The sequence below is a fragment of the Trichosurus vulpecula genome, chromosome 5, assembly GCF_011100635.1.
Source record: "Trichosurus vulpecula isolate mTriVul1 chromosome 5, mTriVul1.pri, whole genome shotgun sequence".
NCBI classification, from domain to species: Eukaryota; Metazoa; Chordata; class Mammalia; order Diprotodontia; family Phalangeridae; genus Trichosurus; species Trichosurus vulpecula.
In genome coordinates, this window is record NC_050577.1 from 251,079,427 (window position 1) to 251,106,548 (window position 27,122).

The window sequence follows — 27,122 nt, forward strand, 5'->3', positions numbered from 1 at the left end:
TTCCTTGAATTATATTCCTATTTTTAAAACTTCATTTTCCCCAGACTTTTCAATTTTTTAAGATCATAGAGCCGGACAGAACCTCAGAGTCCAATCCCCTCCTTTTACAAATGAGAGAACCAAAGCCCAGGGTGGCTAAATGATGAGCCCAAAGCCATGTAAGTCGCCATGATTAGAGGTAGGATTAGAATCCAGGTCTCAAACTCCAAAGTCAGTGATGGCTCCTTCAACCATATGCAAAAAAAAAAAGTTTAAATCCCTTCATCACTGAGAAACCCTTTCCCCCATTCTGAAGGTATGCATGAAAGAAAGGAAATCTTCATCAAAAAAATTATCACCACCATTCATTACTTAACACCAATCATAATACTTTAACTTAAGACTTACGGCAATTTCAAACGCATTTTCTTCTTCTAGTACAGACTGTATTCTGTCCCTACAGAAAAAAGCATAAAAAGAAAAAAAGTTTATAATTCATACTTACATGATTATTGAAACATGGCATGGAAACTCTGTAATGCTTGTTTATTAGATCATAGAAGTTCAAACAATACATGGGTATGTTAAATACATCAGATACTTAAATAGTGAATATCTAATCTGACCTGATACGCACTGATGCCTAAGAGCAAGATAACTGACGTTTTATTAAGAACACAAACGCGTATGTTTTAACTGCTAACAAGATGCACTTGATTAGATATTATTTTACCTCATAATTTCTAAAAGGGGATACACCTTAGTGTGCTACAAAAGACGCACACTCATAGCTGAGCCATTCATGGTCCTGAGCTTTTGCTTGGCAGGGGAAAAGGCAGAGGGATCCTAAGGCCTAGGTAATATGTCTGGAGGCTCAACAGACCAGGAACCCTTCTTTGTTGCCAACCTAAACATTTAGTGTGCTGTGATTTCTTCATGGCAAGTATTGTGCTATGAGCAAAAAAAATTTAAAAATCAAGGACGAATACTTTAATGTATACTTTCACGTGAAAAAACTACACTTACGTAGGCAGATCTTTCAAGATTCACTCATCACAACAGACAAGCCATAGTGTAATTGTGGTACGTGAATGTAAGAAATGACAAAATAGATAAATACAGAGGAGCACGGAAAGACTTACATGAACTCATGCAAAGTGAAGCAGAGCCAGAATAGCAACATAAGCAATGATTATAACTACGCAAATAATGACTGAGTAGTTCAGTACTATAGAAGAGAGCTTCCCTTTGCAAGGGAAGTGGGAGGTGTTTCACAGGTGTTAAACACTGTATATAGTTAATTTTTTTGATGTGTTGAATGATTTTCCTGAAATTATTCTCTATCTTTCTCTTAAAAAAAAATCAAAAACTTTGTTAGAAGAGATAGCTTTCTGGGAAGAGTAAGGTGGGGGGATCCAGTGGTAAATCTAGCAGACATAAAAACAAAAGATATCAATAAAAATATTTTAAAAATAATAAATGATTCCAAAATAAAAACTGATAGCAAAGCCTTTCACAAACTACTACTCATTTTAAACCCAAATATGTATTTTGTTCATGATCTGTCATTTATCCTGACCTTGTCTATGATTTCCGCAGAACTTTACCTGTAAAGAGAGGACAGCAGTCTCCACGTAACCATCTCCTGCTGAAGAAGCCACAGCACACTGGCTGTCTTTGAAAACTTCTGGAGTCCAGGTGTTGCTCTGCTCACTATTTTACCTAATATATTTACCTGAGAGAAGAAATAGTTGCATACCAAGATGACATCACTTTCTGCCATCATATCCTCTAAGAATTTTCTATTAATTCAAGAGCACACAGGTATTATTAGATTACTAATTGTTCTAATTACACAAAGCGTAGGTTTTAACATTTACCTCAAGCTTATTCTGTGTTGTACTCAAATGTACTGTATAAGTTAAAACTGGGCTGACACTTACATATTGGTCTGGGACATACACTTGCTTTTCCTGATGCACATCTAACAATATAGGTACAATATACATAAAGGTCTGATATATTTTTCATTTTTTAAAAATTGTATATTGTTTTTAATGAGTAAAAATGTGCCTTCTCTTCCTCCTATCCCAACCAAGAATGAAAAAAAAATAAAACTCCTGTTACAAACGTACAGTCAAGCAAACAAATGCCTGCATGGTCCATGTCCAAAAGACAAATATGTGTGTGTGTGTGTGTGTGTGTGTGTCTCATTTTGTACCTCCGTGTTACCTCTCAATCAGAAGGCAAGTAGCATGTTTCATTCTTAGTCCTCTGAAATCAAGGCTGATCTAAATTATTACTCTGATCAGAGTTCCTAGTCTTTTGTGTTTATCTTTACGATATTGTTGTCACTGTATAAATTGTTCTCCTGGTTCTACTCACTCTACAGCAGTTCATACAAGTCTCCCTAGATTTCTCAGAAACCGCCCCCTTCTTCATTTCTTACAGCACACAAGATATCTATACACTACAACCTGTTCAGCCACTCCCCAACTGATTAGAGCCACCTCAGATTCCAATTACTGTGTATATGTACTCTTCCTTCCTTTAACCAGTTCAGATGAGGCTGAATTCAAGTATCTGCTGCTCCCCCCTACCCACTTTGCAGAGATGTCAACTTTTACATCCTGATTATGTGAGATAATTTCCCCTGACCTTAGACTTAGGCTCTAATATTTCTGGAAATTTTCATTTTGGCGTTTCTTTCAGGAGTTAACAGTGTATTCTATTTCCACTTTGCGCTCTGGTTTTAAGAGATCTGGGCAGTTTTCTTTTAAGATTTTTTTTCTGAAATATGATGTGCAGGCTTTTTGATCATGGTACTTAGGTAGTCCTCGATTCTTAAGTTTTTCTCCTTGCTATGTTTTCTGAGTAAGTCGTTTTTGCTGAGATACTTTACATTTGCTTTGATTTTTTTTTTAGTCTTGTGACTTTAATATTTCTTTTGGTTGCAAGAAGTCTTCATTTTGGTCCATTATAATTATTGGGAGTTTATTGCTTAGGCCATGTTTTGTACCTCTTGGGCCAACCTATTAATTACATTTCTAATTCTATCTTCTATAGTTCTCATTTCTTTTTTTTCCTTTTTCCTCGAATGCCCTCATTGATTAAATTTTTTAAAAAACTTTATTAAAACAACAACAACAAAACTTTTGCTTCACCTGCAGCCAGGAATTCTAGTTGAATTTGTGCCCAAGTTCTGGTTTTTTTTTTGAGGTTCTGCTTATAGATATTTTGGAGTCATATTCTTCTGCAACTGAGTCTTGAGTGCCCCTGTCATCACAACAGTGGGATTCTTTTTTGTTTGTTCATTCTTCCAACCAACTTTCTGACTTCAAACTTGATGTCAGGGTCAGCCTCTGCACGTGTCTGAAGGGAAGGTCTGAACTGGTTCTGCTACTGCTTTTTAGGGGTATTGAGTGTCGTATTATTCCAGCATCTCAGGGATGGCTTAGACTGGGAATCTGCAAGCTTTCAATACTCCCAAAGTGGGCAAGTTATAACAGATGGCCCTCCCCAGTTTTAGTTCTATAAGTTCCTGACCTGGGTTTAGATGTGAGTGACAACTATTAGATTCCTCTACTATCAACTACCCAGCAAGCTCTGCTGATTCCAAGTAAAAAAACTGCAGGCTCCCCTTTGGTCTGGGATTCCTACCATGTTTATTCCTCTGAGGGCTTTAGGCTGCACTAGAAGTTGGAACTGAGATCTTCCTTTGCTCCTGGGGTCTGAGTTACACTGCTGCTTGCTTCTAAACTTGCTCCTCTGTTAATACACAGTCCAGGGCCTGCAACCACTCCTTATTACTGAATACAGGTCCCCTTCCTCAGTCTGCCATGGATCTCTGACCTGGAGCTGGGTAATAAAGCAAAGAAACTACCATTTGGCATCCTTCATTGCAGTCTTGAGCCTTCAATGCCCTGATATGGACCTGGGACCTCCTCTTGCATTGGTGCACAGCCTTTCCCTGAGCATTAGGATGCTGCACATGGTGTACTCATGGCCAGATCCTGCCCTCTGTTTCTGTAGATCTGTCTGTCCTCCTGTGCCTACCTGAGCTAGACAAATAACTCCCTTAGACTTTGTCTTTGATTTCTCCAACAGGATTTGGCATAGTGTGCTTCAAAGATCTGTTTGGAAGAGTGTTGGGTTTATTTGTTTTGGAGGTAGTGGGTTCTTCTTGTTTCCCCAACATCTTGGCCCCACCTCCATAAAGATCCTACTTAAACAAGGCCTGAAATCTAATCTAATATCTTAGCATAATACCTGGTACACACTAAGTGCTTAATAAATGTTGTATCTTATTGAATATCAATGGATATCCATAAGTTCTTTTTAAGGTTCTCTCAGGACAGGCAACTATCACTATAAAAACATAAATTACTGAGCAACTGAGAGGAAAAGGAAAATTTAGATTATTTTTTGAATAATGTTTTTAAAAGAAAAAATATGATTTTAGTTACTTAATAATCAAAAAAGGTGGGATAGAATCAATACATTTCAAAAGACGGGGCAGGGGTGTGTGTGTGGCAATACTGGCCTTTTCTGGAAAGAGTACAGACTGGACTTGTAAAGCATATTTAAGAATACAAACCAAGTTCAATAAATGGAAATTTTATGATTCATTTAAAACAAGAAAGTCTGAATACTTCCCCTTCCCACCCCCCTTTTTGGGGGGGGGGAAGGGAGGAGGGAAGAGTTTCTAGACCAGTGACTTCATCAATAGGAGAAACTCCCTTCAACCAAGTACAGACATAAATTGTTCTGCAACTTAAGTCTTACAAAGATCCTTGAGGCACTGGGAGGTCAGATGATCAAAAACCTAGAGTTGGAAGAGAACTCAGAAGCCATACAGTTTAAATCTTTTAATTTCAAAGATTAGGAAACTGAAAGGCCGAAGGAGATTAAGTGACCAGCCTAACACTGCACAGGTAGAAAGCATTACAAGTGGGATCTGGGTTAAATGATTTGCCGATTGTCACAAAGCTAGTGTGTGCTGGCAGCAGGTCTTAAACCCAGGACTCCTTGACTCTGGGGCAGTCTACCACACTGCCTCTCTCTATACATTCTAAAAAGTTAGCTCTGGAAAATTCTCTTCTCTAAAATGACCAATTTGACCAGCCCGAACTTCTCCTTTGAATATATTATGAATAGGGTCCTCCTACCTAATCAGTGTTTTTTTCTAACTCAGAAATATTCATGTCATTACACAGATAAAGTGTAAAGTCCTTAAGGACACAGCCTATGTTTTAGTAATTTTTGTAACTCCTACAAGGGAAACAAAGCTTCTCACACAGAAGAGCTTAATGAATGTGTTCAACTGAATTGGTGAAACTAAATTTTCCTTCGGCAAATCTTCCTTTGATAGCATTCTTAAGCTTAAAAATTCATTTTTATCTGTTCCTTTCATACTTAGCCACAAAAAAGATTGTGAGGGCAAAGCTTTAGCTGTTTCAGATATGAATCTAAGTGAATCCTCAAAGTAACCACTTTATAAATTTGCTTAAAAAAAAAAAACAGCAGTTAATTTGGTTCTTATTAGCTCTTAGTCTTGACTTAGAAGTCAACATCCAACAAGTAACTTTACCTCAATTTTTAAGGCTTTCCTAAATTTCACATCTAACTCTTTCAATGACTTACCCAGATGACTGGGGAGAGAGGGGGGTAATTACCTTCCTTATCTAATGAAAAGGTGATTGCATGATTATTTTCTTCATAAGGTGCTTCCAGGATTAACTGAAATATTACTCTAACATTTTAATAACAAAAGTATTGGGCTTAGGCAAAATAAGTATAAAACAGCTTACCTGGCTATCACAAATATTCTCATATTCTTCTACAAGTTCAAAAACTGTAGTTGAAGCATGCTTAAGAAAAGTGTGCAGGAAGTCAGAATACATACTCATTGTTGCTAAAATATATCAAAAAGAAAAGGAAGAAAATAGCACCGAGTATTATGTAGCCAGGTGATTTAATAACAAGAAAGCTTTATCTTAACAATTAATTATCTACCCTGGTATAACATTAAGTAACCTGATATTTTTCTTCTCTTCCTGACACTGATGTCAAGAAAACATCGGGCTAAATTTCAAAAATCTGAATTATGCTCTATTTCAACCTTTCCAAATTAGAAATATTTAAAATATTTGAGAAAACTCTATGTCTTTTTAGAATACACAGGCATAGTGAAATATCACGTGAATAGATAGGATAGCTAAATTCAGCTGTTCTCAGGGAAAATGGACAATACAAAAACGCAGAGAGTATTTACATATCTGTCACCGGTTCGTGATAAAATGAGACTTTTTTATAAAGATTTTGGGTAGTAAGTATGTGAAGAGGAAAACCAATAATTCATCAAAACATAAACAGTAAGGATAAGTTTACTTCCATCTAAGGAAAATGACAGTTAATTTAGACCAACAGGTTAATTTAGACCAGCATGATACAACCACAAATGTCTAGTGTGGAGTCAGAAGACAGATTCTAGCCCTAGCTCTGCTGTGTGATTTCAGCTTCTTCAGCCATAAAATGAGGCCTAAATGATCTCCAAAACCTCTTCCTGCTCTAAGTTTAGGATTCTAAATTAATTTATGACATAGAATATAAACTAAAAAAAGAACAAGAAAGCCACTACTAGGACAACTTCTCATGCAAAGAAGATTTTTACAACAATATATTACAGAACATAAACTGGGAAATTGAGTAACTTTCAAAATACATAGAAATTAGTTTCCAAGAAATGGCAGCTAGGTGGCACAGTGGATGAGAGTACTGAGCCTGGAGACAGGAAGACTCATCTTCCTGTGTTCAAATGAAGCCCCAGACATTTATTAGCAGTGTGACCTTGGGCAAGTCACTTCACTCTGCCTCAGTTTCCTCTTCTGTAAAACCAACTGGAGAAGGAAATGGCAAACCATTCTAGTAACTTTGCCAAGAAAACCCCAAATGGGGTCACAAAGAATCGGACATGACTGAAAGACTGAACAAAAGTTTCTAAGATGCATCATTCTCCTTCTCTACCTCTCTCCCAGAGAGCCACCTTTTATAATAAAAAATGAAAGGGAAGGATAAAAAAAAGTCCAGCAAAATCAGTCAAAGTATAAAAAAGATATGACATTATATCAGTGTTCCACATCCATCATCTCCCACTTCTAAACAGAAATGGGGGAAAGTGTCTTTCATGTCTTTTGGGGGGCTGAGCAGATTCATTATAACTCTGAAGTATTAATTTTTTAATGTTCTCTTGCCGTTGTCCTTTTCATTTACGTGATTGTCGTATTCATGTTACATTCATGTACCGCAATCTGTCTAACTATTCCCCAACTCTGCAGCCTAATCAAGGGGCATCTACTTTATTTCTACTTCTTTGCTCACACAAAATACTGTTATAAACATCTTCATGTATATGAAGGCTTTGTGTCGCTGACCCCTGGGCTACATAGTCAGCAATGAAGCTTCAGGCCAGAGCGTATGGATGTCTAAATCCCTCTCCATATAACTCCAAACTTCTTTCTAGATTGGCTGGAGCAATTCATGGCTCTCTCAACAACGCACTGATGTGCCCATCGTTCTACAACATCCCCTGCATTACCGTCTTTGAAATCTGCTAGCTGTGAGCAAACCTCTTGAGTTGTTTTGATTTGCATTTGTCTTCATTATTAAGTAGGTTATGACTGGAATTAATGATTTCATATGGTTGTTAGTAATTTGCAATTCCTTTGAAAACTGTTGGCTCATATCTTCTATCATTCTACTGAGGACACAATTTTCTAAAAAAATGAATACAAATGATTTCTCCTATTTACATCAAAAGACAAATCCATTAAGGCATGTATGAAGGACTCCAGAAGAAACAGAAAGGTGCCACCTGAATTAAGCTCACGTAAAACAAAATTTTCGACCTTTCTCATTTTAGCTTTCTTTAGTAGTTTTCTACTTCCTCATACAGTATGTTTAGGACTGCAGGAGGAGGAGTCCAAAAGTGGTGCCTCCAATGGCATCAACAGGAAAAGTCTTCGCAGACCCACCTACACGTTTCTTGCTTCCTGTCCTCCCTACTTCTTCATTTAATGTCCCTAGGCTGATCTTAATTGAGTGAGTGTCTCACTTTCTATTACCGTGTTTTTCTCTCTACTGCTGCTTAATGTTTTACAAGGATATAGCGTTCAGAGTGATTTATCTTCCTTTACAAGAAGAGAAAACCCAGGGCAGAGCTCCAACAGAAGTCAGATTTGCTGTAAGTGCCATGCATGGCCTTCTAGGTGGTCCTATCTATGGATGACATTGTGCTATTGTGCTGGCTGCCTCAAGCTTTTGAGACATTGTAGAACCTCCTAAATAAGAGTTGTACCTAAGTAGTCACAGAATTTAAACAAAATGGATGCACAAGATCTGTTGGCCAGACCTGGATATGTCGTGACATGGAGCCAGTCCATGAGTACATATATCTCACGCATAAGCTACATGGACACCCAAAAGGCAATCAAGAGAAACATGCTGCAGATGAGCAGGTAGAAAATATTACAGGTAACTGCTCAGAACGTGCCGGGCATGCAGCAAGGAGAGAGAACTGACAGACAGACTTTGCGCTCCACAGGCTCCATACGATCTGCAGCAAACTTCGAGCATGTTGACTGAACCCCCCCGCCCCCGTGGAGAATTTAAGGGAACGCAAGGGCAAAAGCTGCACAGGATGGGCAGGTGTAGATGGTTTACAATCTGCATTTTTGGAAGCAACAGCCATCTGGATGGGATCACAGATCTATCACAGTATGAAGCTTGCATAACCATCTTCCATCAAGGCAGAAATCAGGAATAAGGTCCATGACCAAAACCCTCATTAGCTTAATCAATGAAACATTACCATGAAGTTTTACCATACCCACTCCTGCCTTAAGCTCCCTGAAAGCACAGGGTGTCTCTTTTACCTAAACTCAGTATTTTCTTCAATACTTGTCATACTGCTCTGCACAAAATAGGTGCTTAAAAAATGTTTGTTGGAGGACTAAAATTTGGGGAATATGAAATGAGTACTTCATGAATTACTCCTAAGAAAACCAGATCAACACCATCATCACAAATGAAAAATCAAAGCCATCTTACCAGCTTCTCCTGGATCATCCTCACGTAGCATAGCAGCACTAAAAGTGACATCTTCTGTCACATTAGAGGGATCTACATTTGTGAAGAGCGCTGAGCGCTGTGGGGAGAATGCTGCTGTCCAGTTATTCTCATCTAGATTAGATACCTTAAAAAAAATGAGAAAACAATTTAAAATGACATAGTTGAGTGACTAGAGAATTACAAACTCAGATCTACAAATTACTTGTAATGAACTTTGGGATTTTATTTCCCACTTTCAAAACTTTCATTTGACACAGTATTGGAAACACAAATTAGAAATGAAAGGACAGCAGGAGAGATGAGTATTGGAAATGAAGAGTCCAAAATATTTGCTGATGACACGATAGTGCACCTTTGTCAACCAAAAACATGTCTGATTAGTGATTAATTCACAAAAATCATCTGCACTCTCATTTTCCAACAAGAGAGATAAAAGCAACTTTAACAAAAAGTTATTTTAAAAACTATCAGATGGGGGTGTGGAGCCAAGATAGCACTGTGAAAGGAAGGAACTACTGGAGCTCTCTCACAAATTGTCAGATATGTCTAAAAAAGTGAATCTGAGCAGATTTGAGAGAGTTAGAAACCATTAGCAGACTGAGAGGGGTAAGAGCACTAGACCAAACCAACCAGAAACAACAGAGGAATCCAGCCAGCATGCTGGTCTGGGAGGGTGCTGGGTGACCCAAATGCCGGAGCAGGAGCAGGTCCAGGGCGGGAGTCTGTCAGAGATACGGGAGACAGCAGTGCAGAGCCTGTGGCTGCGGGAGCAGCTAGCCCAAAGGCCTCCAAACCACAGTCTAAAGGTTTGAAACTCGCCTTCTTGAACTTCTGGGAGCCATGATGGCCAGGTAAAATGGTTCTCATCCCTCCCTTGAATAAACCCAGAGAATACTACCTCAGGAGAAACAGAGGAGCCAGAAGTGGGGCTTCAGTAGTGAGAGAAGTTCAGGAAAGGGCCCTTCTTGAGGTGGCAGAAGGAGACTAGCGCAGAAAGAGAGGCGTCCCAGCAGCCCCCACCTCAGCAGAACAATAAGAGTAACTGAGCCCCAGGGGGTGTAGCTAAGCCAGGACCCCAGATGTAGCTTTGCACAGCCAGGGGAAGTGGCAGACACCAGCACAGACAACAGCTGAGACTACCCGGACTGTAGAGCAGTCCTGGGGAAGAGGAGACTCCCAGCAGCCAGACCACCCCTCCCCCACACCTCATGAAACCAGAGGCCATAGCACACAAAGCTAGATCCCAACACAAGTAATGTGGGACGGAGCCCCCTGAGCCCCAGAAGCAGAGATCCACTTTAGAAATCAAGATGAAAAAAAAAATCACAATGGAAAAACACTAAGACGCTTTCAAAGACCATTGATGTGTATTATGGAGACAGGGAAGATCAAAATACCAATTCAGAAGAGGACACCATGGACATTATACCCACATCTGAAACCTCAAAAGGGAAAATGAACTGGTCTCCAGACCAAAAAGCATTCCTGGAAGAACTCAAGGAGGACTTTAAAAGCCAAATTAGGGAGGTAAAAGAAAAAAATGGAAAAAAATCACTGATGAAAACAAATCTTTAAAAAGTAAAATTGGCGAAATGGTTAAGGAGAATCAGAATATAAATGGAGAGAATGTCTCATTGAAAAGTAAAATCAGACAAATGGAAAAGGAGATAGAAAAGCTAAAGGAAGAAAACAATACATTAAAAATTAGAATTGGGCAAGTAGAAGCTAATGACTCCATGAGACATGAAGAATCAGTCAAACAAAATCTAAAGAATGAAAAGATAGAAGAAAACATGAAATATATGATTGGAAAAACAACTGACCTGGAGAATAGATCCAGGAGAGACAATGTAAGAATTATTGATCTACCTGAAAGCCATGATGAAAAAACGAGCCTGGACAGTATCTTCCAAGAAATCGTTAAGGAAAATTCCCCCGAGGTTCTAGAACCAGAGGGTAAAATCATCATCGAAAGAATCCACTGATCACCCCCGAAAGAGATCCCAAATTGAAAACTTCAAGAAATATAGCAAAATTCCAGAACTACCAGGTCAAGGAGAAAATACTGCAAGCAGCTAGAAAGAAACAATTCAAATATGACGAAACTACTGTCAGGATCATGCAGGATCTTTCAGCTTCTACATTAAAAGACAGGAGAAATTGGAATAAGATATTCCAAAAGGCAAAGGAGCTTGAACTACAACCGAGGATCAACTACTCAGCAAAATTGAGCATAATTTTCCAGGCAAGGAGATGGACATTCAATGAAATAAGGGAATTCCAGACCTTCCTGATGAAAAGGTCCCAGCTCAATGGAAAATTTGATCTTCAAATACAAAACTCAAGAGAGACATAAAAAGGCAAACAGGGAAAAAAAAACCCCAGTTAATCAGTAAGGCAAATTAGTTACATCTCTACATAGGATAACTTTCTTTTATACATGTTTTACACATATATCAATCTTGAGAAGAGTATACTTATGACAACTGAAAGGGATATACATAGACTGTGGGTGTCAGTATAAAATAACTGATATAATGATAAAAAATATAATTAAAAGATATAAAGGGATGATTCTGGGAGAAGAGGTAAGGAGGTAGTAGAAAAGAGTAAAATATATCACACAAAGAGGCACAAAAATATATTATAGTAGAGGGAAAGAAGGGAGGGAGAAGGGCAGTATTTGAGCTTCACTCTCATCGGATTTGGTTCAAGAAGTGAATAACACATGGTGATAAGTATAGAAATCAAACTTGTCCTACAGGCAGTAGGAGTGGAAAGGGGAAAGAAAAGGGAGGGGGGTGGTCAGAAGGGAGGGAAGTAGCAGCAAGGGAAAAAGGTAAGATAAGGGAGGGGAATCAAAATGGAGGGTAAACTGAGGAAGGTGGTGGTCAAAAGCAAAACTCTGTCGAGGAGTGGAAGGGAGAAAGAAAAGCATAAAGAGGGGGGAAACAGGATGGAGCAAAAGACACAGATAGTAATCATAACTGTGAATGGGATGAACTTTCCCATAAAACAGAAGCAGATAGCAGAATGGATTAAAAACCATAATCCTACAATACGCTGTTTACAAGAAACACATTTGAAACAGGAGGATACACACACGGTAAAGGTAAAAGACTGGAATAGAATATATTGTGTTTCAGCTAAAGTAAAAAAAGCAGGGGTAGCAGTCCTAATCTCAGACAAAGGAAAAGCAAAGATAGATGTAATTAAAAGAGATGAGGAAGAACACTACATCCTGCTAAAAGGCACTATAAACAATGAAGCAATATCATTATTTAACATATATGCACCAAGCGGTATAGCTTGCAATTTCTTAGAGGAGAGGTTAAGGGAGTTACAGGAAGAAACAGACAGCAAAACTATAATAGTGTGGGATCTCAATGTCCCCCTCTCTGAACTTGGTAAATCTAACCTCAAAATAAACAAGAAAGAAGGTAAGGAGGTGAATAGAATTTTAGAAAAGGCAGATATGATAGACCTCTGAGAAAACTGAATGGAGACAAAAAGGAACATACTTTTTTCTAATGGTACATGGCACATACTCAAAAATTGACCATGTACTAGGGCATAAAAACCTCACAGTCCAGTGCAGAAAGGCAGAAGTAGTCAAAGCATCCTTTTCAGATCATGATGCAATAAAAATTATTTATAATAAAGAACCATGGAAAAATAAACTAAAAATTAATTGGAAACTAAACGATCCAATTCTAAAGAACAAGGGGGCCAAAGAACAAATCATAGAAATAATTAATAACTTCATTCAAGAGAATGACAATAATAGAGACAACATTCCAAAACTTATGGGATGCAGCAAAAGCAGTTCTTAGGGAAAGTATTATATCTCTAAATGCTTACATGAATGAAATAGAGAAAAAGGAGATCAATGAATTGGGCATGCAACTGAAAAAGCTAGAAAAAGAACAAATTGAAAATCCCCAATTAAATACCAAATTAGAAATACTGAAAATCTAAAGAGAGATTAATAAAACTGAAATCAAGAAAACTATTGAATTAATAAATAAAACCAAGAGCTAGTTTTACAAAAAAAAAAAAAACAAAACAAAAAAAAAACAGTAAAATTGATAAACCTTTGACCAAATGACCAGTATCAAAAATGAAAAGGGTGAATTCACCTCCAATGAAGAGGAAAGTAAAACAATTAGGAATTATTTTGCCCAATTGTATGCCCACAAATTTGACAACCTTAGGGAAATGGATGAATATTTACAAAAATATAAATTGCCCAGGTTAACAGAAGAGGAGGCAAAACACTTAAATAAGCCCTTCTCAGAAAAAGAAATTGAGCAAGTATCAACGCACTCCTTAGGAAAAAATCTCCAGGGCCAGATGGTTTTACATGTGAATTCTATCAAACACTTAAAGAACAATTAATTCCTATACTTTATAGACTCTTTGGGAAAACAGGTGAAGAAGGAGTCCTGCCAAATTCTTTCTATGACACAAATATGGTACTAATACTTAAACCAGGAAGAGTCAAAACAGAGAAAGAAAATTGTAGACCAATTTCCCTAATAAATATTGATGCAAAATTTTTAAATAAAATATTAGCAAAAAAATTGTAGCAACTTATCAGGAGAATAATACACTACGACCAGGTAGGATTTATTCCAAATGCAAGGCTGGTTCAACATTAGGAAAGCTATCAGCATGATTGGTCACATCAACAACAAAACTAGCAGAAACCTTATGATCATCTCAATAGATGCAGAAAAAGCCTTTGACAAATTACACACCCATTCCTATTAAAAACACCAAAAGGCATAGGAATAAATGAAGCCTTCCTTAAAATGATAAATAGCATCTACCTAAAACCATCAACAAGCATTATTTATAATGGGGATAAGCTAGATACATATCCTATAAGATCATTATCACCCCTATTATTCAATTTGGTACTAGAAATGTTAGCTGTAGCAATAAGAGAAGAAAAAGAAATTGAAGGAATTAGAATAGGCAAAGAAGAAACTAAATTATCACTTTTTGCAGACAATATGATGATATACTTAGAGAATCCTTGAGAATCAAGTAAAAAACCACTTGAAATAATAAACAACTTTAGCAAAGTTGCAGGATATAAAATAAACCCACAAAACTCCTCAGCATTCCTATATATTACTAACAAAGCCCAACAGCAAGAGATAGAAAGAGAAATTCCATTTAAAGTTACTGTAGCCACTATAAAATATTTGGGAATCTATCTGCCAAGACAAACCCACATAATTATAAAACACTTCTCACACAAAGTCAGATCTAAATAAATGGAAAAACATCAGTTGCTCATGGTTAGGCTGACCTAATATAATAAAAATGACAATTTTACCTAAATTAATTTATTTATTCAGTACCATAACAATCAAACTACCAAAAAATTATTTTACAGAGCTGGATAAAATAACAACAAAATTCATCTGGAAGAACAAGAGGTCCAGAATATCTAGGGAATTAATGAAAAGAAATGCTAGGGAAGGTAGCCTAGCCATACAAGACATTAAACTACTATAAAGCAGCAGTCATCAGAACTACTTGGTACTGGCTAAGAAACGGAGTGGTAGATCAGTGGAATAGGTTAGGTACACAAGATGCAGCAGTCAACGACTATAGTGATCTACTCTTTGATAAACCCAAAGAATCCAGCTTCTGGGCTAAGAATTCACTATTTCGTAAAAACTGCTGGAAAATTGGAAAATGGGAGAGCAGAAACTGGGAATAGACCAATATCTTACACCATATACCAAAATAAAGTCAAAATGGGTTCAAGATTTAGGAATAAAGGCTGATGCTAAAAGCAATTTAGGAGAGCAAGGAATAGTTTACCTATCAGATTTATTGGAAAGCAAAGAATTCATGACCCAACAAGAGATAAGAGAGCATTACAAAATGCAAAATGGATAATTTTGATTATGTTAAATTGAAAAGTGTTTGTATAAACAAAGCCAATGCAACAAAGATTAGGAGGGAAGCAGAAAATTGGGAGAAAATCTTTACAACTAGTGTCTCTGATAACGGCTTCATCTCTAAAATATACAGGGAACTGAGCCAAATTTATAGGAAATACAAGTCATTCCACAATTGAGAAATGGTCAAAGGATATGAACAGGCAGTTTTCAGAGGAAGAAATTAAAGATATCTATAGGCATATGAAAAAATGCTCAAAATCACTACTGATTAAAGAAATGCAAATCAAAACAACTCTTAGGTGCCACATCTCTCCTGTCAGATTGGCTAACATAACAAAACCAGAAAATGATAAATGCTGGAGAGGATGTGGGAAAATTGGAACATTAATACATTGTTGGTGGAGTTGTGAACAGATCCATTCATTTTGGAGAGCAATTTGGAACTATGCCCAAAGGGTTATAAAAATGTGCATACCCTTTGACCCAGCAATACCACTTCTAGGGCTATATCCCAAAGAGATCACACAAGTGGGAAAGGGACCTGTATGTACAAAAATATTTATAGCTGCTCTTTTTGTGGTGGCAAAGAATTGGAAATCAAGAAGTTGCCCATCAATTGGGGAATGTCTGAACAAGTTGTGGTATATGAATGTAATGGAATATTATTGTGCTATAAGAAATGGGGAAGATACAGACTTCATAATAACCTGGAAAGACCTACATGATCTGATGCTGAGTGAGAGGAGCAGAACCAGGAGAACATTATACACAACCACAGACAGACTGATTCTGTGATGACTAACTTTGATAGACTTGGCTCTTCTCTGCAAAACAAGGCTCAAAGACAGCTCCAAAGGACTCATGATGGAAAAAGGTAGCTACATCCAGAGAAAGAACTGTGGAATCTGAATGCAGACTGAGGCAAACTATTTGCTCTCTTTTTTTGGTTTTGTTTCTTCTCTCTCATGAGCCATTCCATTGATCATAAATTTTCTTTGCAACTTGACTATTGTGTAAATAAGTTTAATGCGAAGGTTTATGTAGAATCTATATCAGACCGCATGCCGTCTTGGGGGGGAGGAGAGGGAAGGGAAGAAAATTTGAAACTCAAGAACATGTAAAACTAAGTGTTGTAAACTAAAAATAAAAAAATCTAATTTAAAAAAAAATGAGGTGGAGGGACATTCACAAATAGTAATTGTAACTTTGAACACGAATGGGATGTTTATAGCAGATCTCTCTGTGGCGGCAAAGAACCAGAAACTGCAGGAAACCCCATCAATTGGGGAATGGCTGAACCAAGTTGTGGTATATGGTTGTGATGGAATACTACTGTGCTATAAGAAATGATGAGTTCAATGATCTTAGAAAGCCATGGAAAGACTCGCACAAAATGGTAAAGAGTGAAGTGAACAGAACTAAGAGAATGCTGTATACAATAAAAATAATATTGTTTTAAGAACTTTCAGTGACTAAGTCATTTTGACTATTTTAAATACACAAATTAAAAATAAAGGATGTATCAAAAAAGATGCTATTTACATCCAAAGAACTAATAAATAGAAGTATGTATAGAATAATTTTATATCTTATAGCTATTTGTATCTAAAGGTAGCCATCTCAAGGGAGAGGAGGAGGGGAGGGAAGAAAAGAAGGAAAAAAAAATCACATAACTTTCTTGTCTATTTGGATGGAATAGCAAGTTGTACATGAGATTTGTAGTTTCATATGCAATCATCTTTTTTATTGTATTGTGTTATGGAAATGCTTGTTTTGTTCTGTGAATTGAAAATAAATTTTTTTAAAAAATCACTATTTGATATTCAGTCAAGGAGTACTGTTCTTCTAAATTGTCCTTAATACTTTAGTTTTAATAGAAAAACAGGCACAATCAGTATTAAAAATTCCATATTCACATTATAGTAAGATTCAAAATATTAAACAGTGATTAGCTCCACTAGAATTTCTGACTTTTTAGACCAACATTTTTATCATCTGAACAATGCCATAAATCTATTTTAAATCAATGAAATAGTATTGGTATTTCAAGTTATATGAGGCATGAAAATGATAAAGATATACCTACATACTCCAGCCTGCTGAGGACCAGCTTAGCTATGTCTGGAGAGGCTCATCAATTTTTGGCTATAAGGAGTGGAGTCTATATGGCAAATTATGAAACTAAACGGAAAATTACTTGTCTATTAATGAAGGTTAGGCTCTACAGCGGTCTGGCAACACTCATTAAGAATATACTTCTAAAATGATCTTTCAATGGAAGTACAAAAGTATAATGGAAACAACAAGAAAAATATTTTTGCCCATTTATGAACGACCATAAGAATAATTATCAGGTATATCTACTGAATGAATTTTTCATACACTCAACTAAAAGAGCCAATCAAAAGAGCAGCTGTCACACTTCTCAGAGTGGAATTTGACAGGTCTTGCCAAAACAGAACAATTTCACGAACACTCTAAGATTATTCCGAAGATAGAAAATGACCGCGATGGCTGACATTCACATAGTATTCCAGGTTTGCAAATCACTTCATGTACATTATTTCCTTTGATTGGACAAAAAAACCCTGTGAGCAAGTCATTCCAACTACTACTATCTCCATTTCACTGACTAGGAGATTGGGGCTCAGAGAGGGCAAGGAAGTGACTTGCCAAGGCCACACAACTAGTTAGTATCAGAGGAAGGATTTGCACCCAGGTCTTTCCTGACTCTAAGTCAAGGCCTCTTACCACTATATTGCTTCTAGAACATATTCAGATATTAGGTTTTAAAAAAACATTTATTTGTTTTTTAGTTTTACAGTCAACATTTTTCATAAGCTTAAAAATCATCAAAACCATCCTTTAGGAAATATAAAAGCCTCTGCCAGTTGAACTTGTTCAAAAGTCTTTGTTTTTTCCACAAATAAAGAGCCTGAAATAGAGGCATCCTCTGATCTTTTCTCTGAGAACCATTTGTATGCAACACAGTCTATGTTCTGTAATTTATCAATGGACAGAGGATAAAGTTATTCAATAACTGTATTGGACTGAGAACTACTAAAAAAGTCTTAGCAACTGTCCTTTACCGTTTGGGATGTGACATATTGAACTATTATGCCAAAACTTTCTTGTTTTGTCTCTTTTCCTTAAAACAAAATTTTATTGATATCTCATTTTTTTTCCACTGCCTAGATTTCTCCCAGTATCACTTTCCCTCCCTAACCAAAATCAATCCCATATAATTTTTTAAGGAAAAAAAAAAGAGGCAAGAGAAAAAAAAATCAGCAAAACCAATTAAAATATCCAAAAAACCTGACAACATATGCCATGTTTCACACCAAAGGACCATGCCCTCTCCTCTTCCTACATCTCTTAATTGGGACTGAGCTTGTTCTTTGTAATTCTGCAGTACCCATTTCCAATTGTTTTGTGGCTGATGATGTTTCCATTTACATTGCTCTAGTCATTGCGTATGATTTAAAAAAACATGTTTTTCTGGCTCTGCTTACTTCGCTTTTTTTTTTTTGCAGGGGGGAAGGCAGGGCAATTGGGGTTAAGTGACTTGCCCAAGGTCACACAGCTAGTAATTGTGTCAAGTGTCTGAGACCAAATTTGAACTCAGGTCCTCCTGACTCCAGGGTCAGTGCTCTACTCACTGCGACACCTAGCTGCCCCCCCTTACTTCACTTTTTATCAGTTCAGGCCTTTTTTTGGTTCAATATTCTTACACCTTTTTCAAAGCATTAAAAAAGTTAACAAAAATGCCTCAAGTACCACATCACACTTGTCAGATTGGCTAACATGACAAAACAGGAAAATGATAAATGTTGGAGAAGATATGGGAAAATTGGAACACTAACGCATTGTTAGTGGGGTGGTGAATTGATCCAACCATTCTGGAGAACAATCTGGAACTATGCCCAAAGGGCTATAAAACTGTGCATACCCTTTGATCCAGCAATACCACTACTAGTTCTATATACCAAAGAGATCATAAAAAAGGGAAAAGGACCCACATGTACAAAAATATTGATAGCAGCTCTTTTTGTAGTGGCCAAGGATTGGAAATTGGAGGAATCCTGCCCATCAATTGGGGAATGGCTTGTGGTATATGAATGTAAGGGAATACTATTGTCCTATAAGAAATAGTGAGCAGGTGGACTTCAGAAAAACCTGGAAAGCCTGGCATGAACTGCTGCTGAGTGAAGTTGAGTAGAACCAAGAGAACATCGTACACAGTAACAGCAACGTTGTTTGATGCCCAACTTTGTTAGACTCAACTCTTCTGAGCTGGATGGAAAATGCTATACACATCTAGAGAAAGAACTATGGAGTCTGAGTGCAAATTGAAGCATACGATTTTCTCTTTTGTTGTTGTTTCTTTGTGTTTTCTTTTTCATGCTTTTTCCCTTTGGTTCCGATTCTTCTTTACAACATGACTAATGAGGAAATATGTTTAACATGATCATATGTGTATGATCTATATCAGATGGTATGCTGTCTTGGGGAGAGGGGAAATTCAGAACTCAAAATCTTATAAAAGTGAATGTTAAAGATGAAAAATAAATTTTTTTAAAAGCCTCAAAAGTTTTTTCTTTTATTATGTGAAATTTAGAAGCTTAAGAAATACAGCATGGGCTTATTCTATTTTGTACCAAGGTGAGTGGACAAAGCACTTTGCTCTCCCTTTTGTCTATTTAGTCTAGCTCCTTCCCAACTTAGGTTCTCTCTCTGGTGCACCCCATTTCCTCTTCTTGTTCCTCTTCAATGATACTCTAGTTCTACTCTCAGCTTCCATGCTCTACAGGGGAGAGGTCAGAATTTAATGTCACCATCAGTATATTTTCTTCTGGTCAACAAAATAAGGGGTTATAGTGATTCTTTGACTTGGTGTCTGGCCATTAATGGCTCTCTCCAACTTTCTACCTGTGACTTCTGAGTTTTCCAAAGTATTCAATGCCTGATTCTGGACAAATGAGGTATTCTAATATACATATCATAGCGTTATTCAGAAATGACATTACTTTCACAGGTGAAGATGTCAACATTAACCAGCCCTTGCCTTTTACGTACCATGGATAGATTTCCCAATAAGGTTGACGAATGAGCAATCCGAGGAGACTTTATTCCTGTTGCAAGAATGGTAGAAACATCTGGCTGCCTTAATAAACTTCGATTAAGTGAAGTAACTGAAGAGAAAAGGAAAGTGGTAAGAAAATTTAAAGTTTCTGTTCATTTCAGTTTTTTGTGATTAGAATATAAAGTTTGATTTTTTCCCCCCAACTATTTGAGGACTGAAGAAATTAAGATTGATTCTACCCTATTTGCAATTGATTTTTTTTCCTGCAACTGCTGAAGTCATGACTCTTTGTCTATGAACTTAATTAGAATTCAGCTGGCCTGTACTGGGTTAATTTTAGAAATCCAGTTTTCCTGCTAATCACTGATCTATCCTTGCCACAAGGAATTTTGCTAACTTTGGGAATGTGTGTGAACAGAAAAGGAATTGAGCCCAATGTCTTTAGTCCACCAAGCTAGCCTTCAAGGATGTGTGGTTTGCTGTCCAAAAGTCTGGGCCACTATCTCACACACGCACTCAGACAATGAGCACTTCTTAGTCTCATAAGAAGTGGGGAGTTGTTGACAGCCCCGATTATCAAACTTCTAATCAATCCTGTTGTTCCCTGAGCCCCAGCTTTGTACACAATTATGATGCCCTCAATCCCATGATGTCATCTACCCTGTTCTGTTCTTTACTCCCTAAAACCCACAAAAGGGGAATGTCCTTTTGCTCAGGGTGTTTGACATAAACAGAAGAAAGCCACCGATCTAATTACTGAGAGGTTATCTTGCGCAGAGATCTGCCTCAGTTTACCCTTTTGTTAAATCTCAATCATGACAGGACTGAGCAGATTTATTTGCCTAAGGGCTAAAGGGTTTCCTATATTAATCAATCCACCAGGAAGAGGCCTATTACATATAGAAGCTTGTTTATGGAATAGAAAAAGTAAGAATGATGCAAGAGTTAATGTGTTCTTACTTAGCACCTATATGATTAGAAAATTATTTTTAAAAACAAAAATCTTACAGCTTTGGCGCGATGAGCTAGGAGTTCGTGGAATTATTTGGCTTCTTGGTGTACTATTTGCCAAAGTATCTTCATGGGGAGTCAAGACTGATAGGTTAGTCAAGAAAAGCCATTCATTTGGATGGAAGAAATTATTCAAGTTACAGTTAAGTATGTTTATACTATATAAAAATATATATATTTTTAAAAAGGACAAGTGATTCTTCTATGTCAAGAAACAAACAAAAACAAAAATGTAAAGCACCATGTACCATGCACAGAATACTGTCCAAGACCCTGAGTGAGCCAAAAGAAAGTAAGAGTTGGTCTGCATATTTACTGAGTTTACAAGTGCAGACAACTGTAACGTACAAGAGAATAAAACAACGGCATCCTACAACTCAATGTCTCAGAAGGAAAGCCGTTATTGACAGCAAGGCCGTCAGGAAAGGCTTCATGAAGAAAATGACCTTTAGCTGGCATTTGGCAAGACGGGCAATTCAGCAGATGCAGTGGGAAAGAAAGGACATTTCAGGCACGTGCACATGTAGGGAGGTTTAAAAGTATAATCTGAGTTCAGGAGGCAGGGAGTAGTTTGTTTAGGTGTAGCACAGACCACAGACTAGAGCTGGAAGGGACCTCGGAGGCCATTTAGTTCAATCCCCTCACTTTTTACAAATACAGAAACTGAGGCCCAAGGTGGTTAAGTGATTAGAGTGTAATAATAGGTAAGAGTGGCAAAATAAAGTGGCTCAACATTGTAAGGAGCTTAGCAAGTCAAGCAAAGAAATGCAGATTTTATTCAATAGGCAATAGCCATTGAAATGCTTTGAGTAGTCATGCAACATGACTGGCTCTGGATATGAAGATGATTTTGGCAGCGGTACAAAGGAAGGATTGGAAGAGGGAAAGAACGGCAGCAGGAAGACATGTAAGAGTACTACAGTATTATACAGGAGGAAATCAGGGCCTGTACTAAGACAGTAGCAGCAGGAGGAGTTGGGAAGAGATGCTGTAGAAGAACTGATAGGATTTAGATATAAGAGGTAAGGAAGAAGGAAGAGTCAAGGTTTTAGACATGGGAAATTAAATGAATGGGGTACCAAAAGTCAGAAGGAGAAACAGGTTTGAAAATGTATATTGGCTAAGATAATAAACTGGGGTGGTTCTAGAGCACAAGGCAGAAAAAGATCAGTTCCAGAGAAGACAGGCCTGGAGCAATATCCAGGAAATGCAGGCCTGCCCCAGCATCTAGGCAGCTGCAAACCAACCCTGAGGAAGCCTGGGCCTGAACCAGAGAAGGAGTCAAGGTCAGATATTTCCCGCAAAAGGTAGGGGGCCCTCCTCTTAGACACTGCACTCATGACCAAGCGGACTTACTCACGTCATCTAGCTCAACAGAAATGGAGTCTGACCCAACGCAAGTCCCCAACTGAGAAACTGAGGCTGAGGCTGTTGACAGAGTGAACAGAAGAAAATGCTGAACACAATGAATACTCTGCACCAAGAGAAATCAAAGGGGTTAACTTAGTAGAAGAGAATAATTTCGCAAATCCAAGAAGAATCTTAGAGAAAAAAATATTCAGGTCGTAAGGACTAAATGACTTTGAAGAAATAAAACAAGAAAGATAAAATGGAAAAGCTACAGAGGAAAGAACACCAAGAAAGTTAATACCTTACCCAAAAACTGAATGCCCTAGAAATGAGAATGTACCAAAAAGGAATCACTCAATGAGACAACAAACATTAAAATAAAATCAAACAACTAAAAAAAACAGAAAGACTAAAATATCAGAAACAACTCACTGGAAAACAAGTCAAAAAAATTATACAAGAATTACTGGACTGCCTGAAAATCATAATCTACATCCTCTCATCAAAAAAAAAAAAAAAAAAAAACTTAGATCATAAATGAATCATAAATGAAAACTGCCCAGATCTCTTAGAACCAGGGAGCAAAGTGAAAAGAGAAATAATCCACCAGTCCCCTCCTGAAAGAAAGCCTAAAGTGAAAACTCCCACGAATGCTAGAGCCAAAATCCACAGCTTCCAGATCAAAGTCAGGTAATAAGTTGATTTTGGACACACTGAGTTTGAGGTCTTGGTGGGACATCAGGCCCCTGAGGTGTGAGTCTTGAGCAAAGGAGAAAAGTCAAAGTTGAAGATACAGATGTGAGAATCCCCTACAGTTCTTAAACTTTTGCGTGTCATAGAGCCCTTTGGAACGCTAGTGAAGTCTATGGTCCCTTTCATCATATGCATTTTATATGCATTATATAATGCATAATAAAAATATAAAACATTACATTTTTTACATTATATATCTAAAAGGATTACAAAGGAAACTAATCATATTAGTTATCAGAATGTTAAAAAAATTGATGAACACTATTCTACACAAAGGTTTTAGTTGAAGCCTTGAGACTGAAGATTGCAAAGAAAGATGATACAGAGAAAGATAAAGGAACCAATGGTGGAACCTTTGGGAAGACTCACTTCTAAGAGGCCAGGAAGAAGATAAACAGTCAAAAGGAGACAGAAGAGGCAGGAAAACCAGCCAAATATGATGTCTCTAAAGATAAGGAAGGAGAAAATTCAAAGAAGAAGGGGATGGTCAACAGTACTAAGACCTTCAGAGCAATCAAAGATGAGAACTGAGAGGGGGAAAATAAGGCCAGGACTCGGTGATTCGGAAATGAATGGTGACCTTTGAGAAAACAGCTAATTATAGCTCTGAGTAAACATACAAATTATTATTTCTGTAATAACACTTAAAGTTGAAAGGATACTAGACACTCTTCTGTGTGCACTTTGTCTTCGAGCTGTCCGTGTCACCTCCACATCTCGGACAACAGGAGAAGGCATCTCCCCAAAGTCGTTCCTGAAACAGTATGATTAAGAGAATGTGAATATTAAGACAAAAAAGTGCTCATCAAACTTTGTTTCAGGGGAGTATTCAAACCAGAGTAATCTTTTTCAGTGTCTAAGGATGTGGACTCATTTCCTGATCTATAATATTCAAAAGGAACTCCTCTTGGTCCCCTTGACCGCTTTCCCCCCTCCAGAGTCTAATTAGTCTTTAAAGCCCAACTCAAAACTCCTCCATCTCTGGAAACTTCATTGACAACTTCAATACTCACTGATCTCCCTCTCATATCATAGGAACTCAACAAACGTTGGTTGAGTGCCTGCTGCACGAAAGACATAGTGTCAGACGATTCAGCACTTAGCACCCTTCAGTCTGTGGCACGATTTGGCACTCCCATATTGTCCTGGAATCCTAAAACACCTTCAAAGTTCAGATCTAACACTGAGCCCTAGAAAAGGCCTTTCCTGATTTATCCTCAAAGCACCAGTGATTTTCCCTTCTCCGAAATTACTTTATTATTTCCATCACACCTCCATGGGAACCATGGATCCTGGGCTCTAATAAGTCTTCTTCACTTCATCTTGCTTGGAACTAGGCATGACACCACCCAGATATCACCACACCATGTCTTTTACCCCATGGAGCTTAGCACATAGGAGGTGAGAGGTAAAGACAGGTGTAACAACTGGGAGATGTAAGTAGGATCTCCGAAAGAATGGAAGATTAAAGAAATATGGTGAAATAGAACACACATTTGTTTTACTCCTTGAGCAGAGAGGTGTTGTTGGGCAACTGCTTCTGCAGGTTCTACAAGCCACAACTACTGAGGACCCAGGAAGAAAGGTTCTTGCCCCCAAAGTCCTTGGCATTGCCAAGCTCTTCAAACTGATGTGATTTTAGCAGTAGAAATGACATTAAAGGCTGCACCCTAAGGAGCATGGGACTTTTCCAATCAACTCACAACTGACACCTTCCTATGTGTCGTCTCACTGCTAAAATAAATGATTCATTCATTCACTGGGTAAAAGATGACAATCACAACTGTGTTTTGGGAATACCAGTTGTTGAACCACTGAAATCTTACCCATCTCTACCAAAGCTCCCATCAAAAGGCCTCCTCTAACATCCACAGCTTCTTGAACTTTTTCCACTCCTGACCCCTTCAGTACTTCTGAAACTGGATTGCGACCCCATATGGGGTCATGACCCACAGTTTCAGACACGCTGAGCCCTGTGCACAGTAACAGCGATATTGTATCATGATTTACTATGAACGATTTAGCTCTTCTCGGCAATACCACAACGAACCAAGACAATTCCAAAAGACTCATGGTAAAAAAATGCTATCCACATCTAGAGAAAGAACTGATGGAATCTGAATAAAAATCAAAGCACACTATTTTTCACTTTCTTATTTCAATAATTTTATTCATGAATTTTTTGGGGGGGAAAATCTGTGTTTTTTTCACAATATGACTAATATAGAAATGTTTTACATGACTGCACATGTATAATCTATATCAAATTGCTTACTCTCTCAGGGAGAGACCATTTGACACAGCTATATAAATACGTAGACGTACACGTAAAACCATTCTCTGAATACGTCTATTTATCAGTTTTTTCCCTGGAAGCAGACAGCAGCTTCCTTTGTAGGTCCTTTGTAGTTTATTTGAATGTTTATAATACTCAGCATAGCTCAGCTATTTTTCAAATATTGCTGTTACTGCACCCAAAATTCTCTTGGTTCCGCTCAATTCACTCTTATTTCATGTCTTTCCATGTTTTTTTTTTTCCCCTAAAACCAACCGGCTCATCACTTCCTTAGAGCACAGGAGTAATCCCATCACAATCATATTCTACAGCTGGTTTAGCCACTCCCCGATTGATGGGCATCCCTTCAATTTCCAGTTCTCCGCCACCACAAAGAAAGCTGCTATAAATATTTTAGAAAACATAGGTTCTTTTTCCTTTTCCCCTAATGATCACTTTGAAACATATACCTAACAGTGCTACTGCTGGGCCAAAAGGCACGCACGGTTTGATAACTCTTTGGGCATAAGTCCAAATTCCTCTCCCAAACGGTGGCACCAACAGTTCCACCAACAGTCCCCACTTTTTCCCATCCCCTCCAACATTTATCATTTTCCCCTTCTATCATTTTTAGCAAATCTGATAGGTACGAGACAGCCCAAAGTTATTTTAATTTATATTTTTCTAGTCAGTAATGATTCAGAACATTTTTTTCCACATATGACTATAATAATATAGCTTTATTTCTTCATCCAAAAACTGCCTGTTCATGAATCCTTTGACCGTTTTATCAATTAGGGAATGATTCTTATTCTTCTAAATTTCACAAACTTATCTACATATTTGAAATGAGACCTTTATCTGAGAAACGGTCTAAAATTTTTTCCCCCAATTTTCTGCCTTCCTTCTAATCTTGGCCGCAAGATTAATAAACGTCTGATTCGTTTAATCAGTTGTTTAATTAAATTAATTTACGCCAGCGTGAATGAGAGTGGGGGCGCAGCGGGGACGGAACGCTGGACCCGGGACTCGGTTTCCACGGCTGCTGAGTGCCGGCCTGAGTGAGACCAGGTCAGAAACTCTGCGGGCCTCAGTTTCTTTCTCTGTAAAATGAGCAGCAGGACTAGACCTCTAAATCTATGAGCCTTTGGGCCCAGACTCTACGCCAGTTCTCTCCCGACAGGTCACCAACCCAAGAGGGGAACATCCCAGTGCCCCTCCCCAAACACCCGCACTCACGTATTCTCCATGGTTGCGCAGATACCGCAAGCCTACGCTTCAGGTAAGGGCTTCAGCATCCGCGAGTCGCGTTCCAAGCCTCCCGCCTTCCGGAAGTGTATCCTCCGACCCGGAACTGCTTCCCCCCTAGTGTCAGAAAAGGCTGCAACCGGGAAGTTCAACAAGCGGAATGAGCGCGCACGCGCAAACGCACAGGCCGCCCTTCCCCCCACCCCCTCCAACTTTATATGCGCAGCTACTAGGAGGATTACTGGGATTTCAAGCTGCGCTTGCGCAACGGGGCCGAGCAGCGGACGCGAGTGACGCGGAGGAATCGTGGGTGAGTGTTGCGCTCAGTAGCTAGCGCTTGGCCGCGATTGGTCGGAGGAGGTGGTGCTGC

At 38.1% G+C, this 27,122-nt stretch overlaps 1 protein-coding gene across 3 annotated transcripts in view; it reads right to left on the reverse strand.

Annotated features, from left to right (window-relative positions):
* Positions 1-26,877, reverse strand: part of NUP107 (nucleoporin 107) — a 56,248-nt gene extending 29,371 nt beyond the window's left edge. For all 3 annotated transcript variants that reach the window (XM_036761128.1, XM_036761127.1, XM_036761126.1), the window contains exons 1-8: positions 26,744-26,877; positions 23,892-23,983; positions 21,124-21,210; positions 20,109-20,224; positions 9,088-9,232; positions 5,790-5,893; positions 1,587-1,714; positions 388-436 (exon numbers count right to left, since the gene is read on the reverse strand). In XM_036761128.1, coding sequence (XP_036617023.1) covers positions 388-436; positions 1,587-1,714; positions 5,790-5,893; positions 9,088-9,232; positions 20,109-20,224; positions 21,124-21,210; positions 23,892-23,983; positions 26,744-26,754 — 732 coding nt within the window. In that variant the 5' untranslated portion in view covers positions 26,755-26,877. The remainder of the gene's footprint in view (positions 1-387; positions 437-1,586; positions 1,715-5,789; positions 5,894-9,087; positions 9,233-20,108; positions 20,225-21,123; positions 21,211-23,891; positions 23,984-26,743) is intronic.
* Between the last annotated feature and the right edge of the window lie 245 nt (positions 26,878-27,122).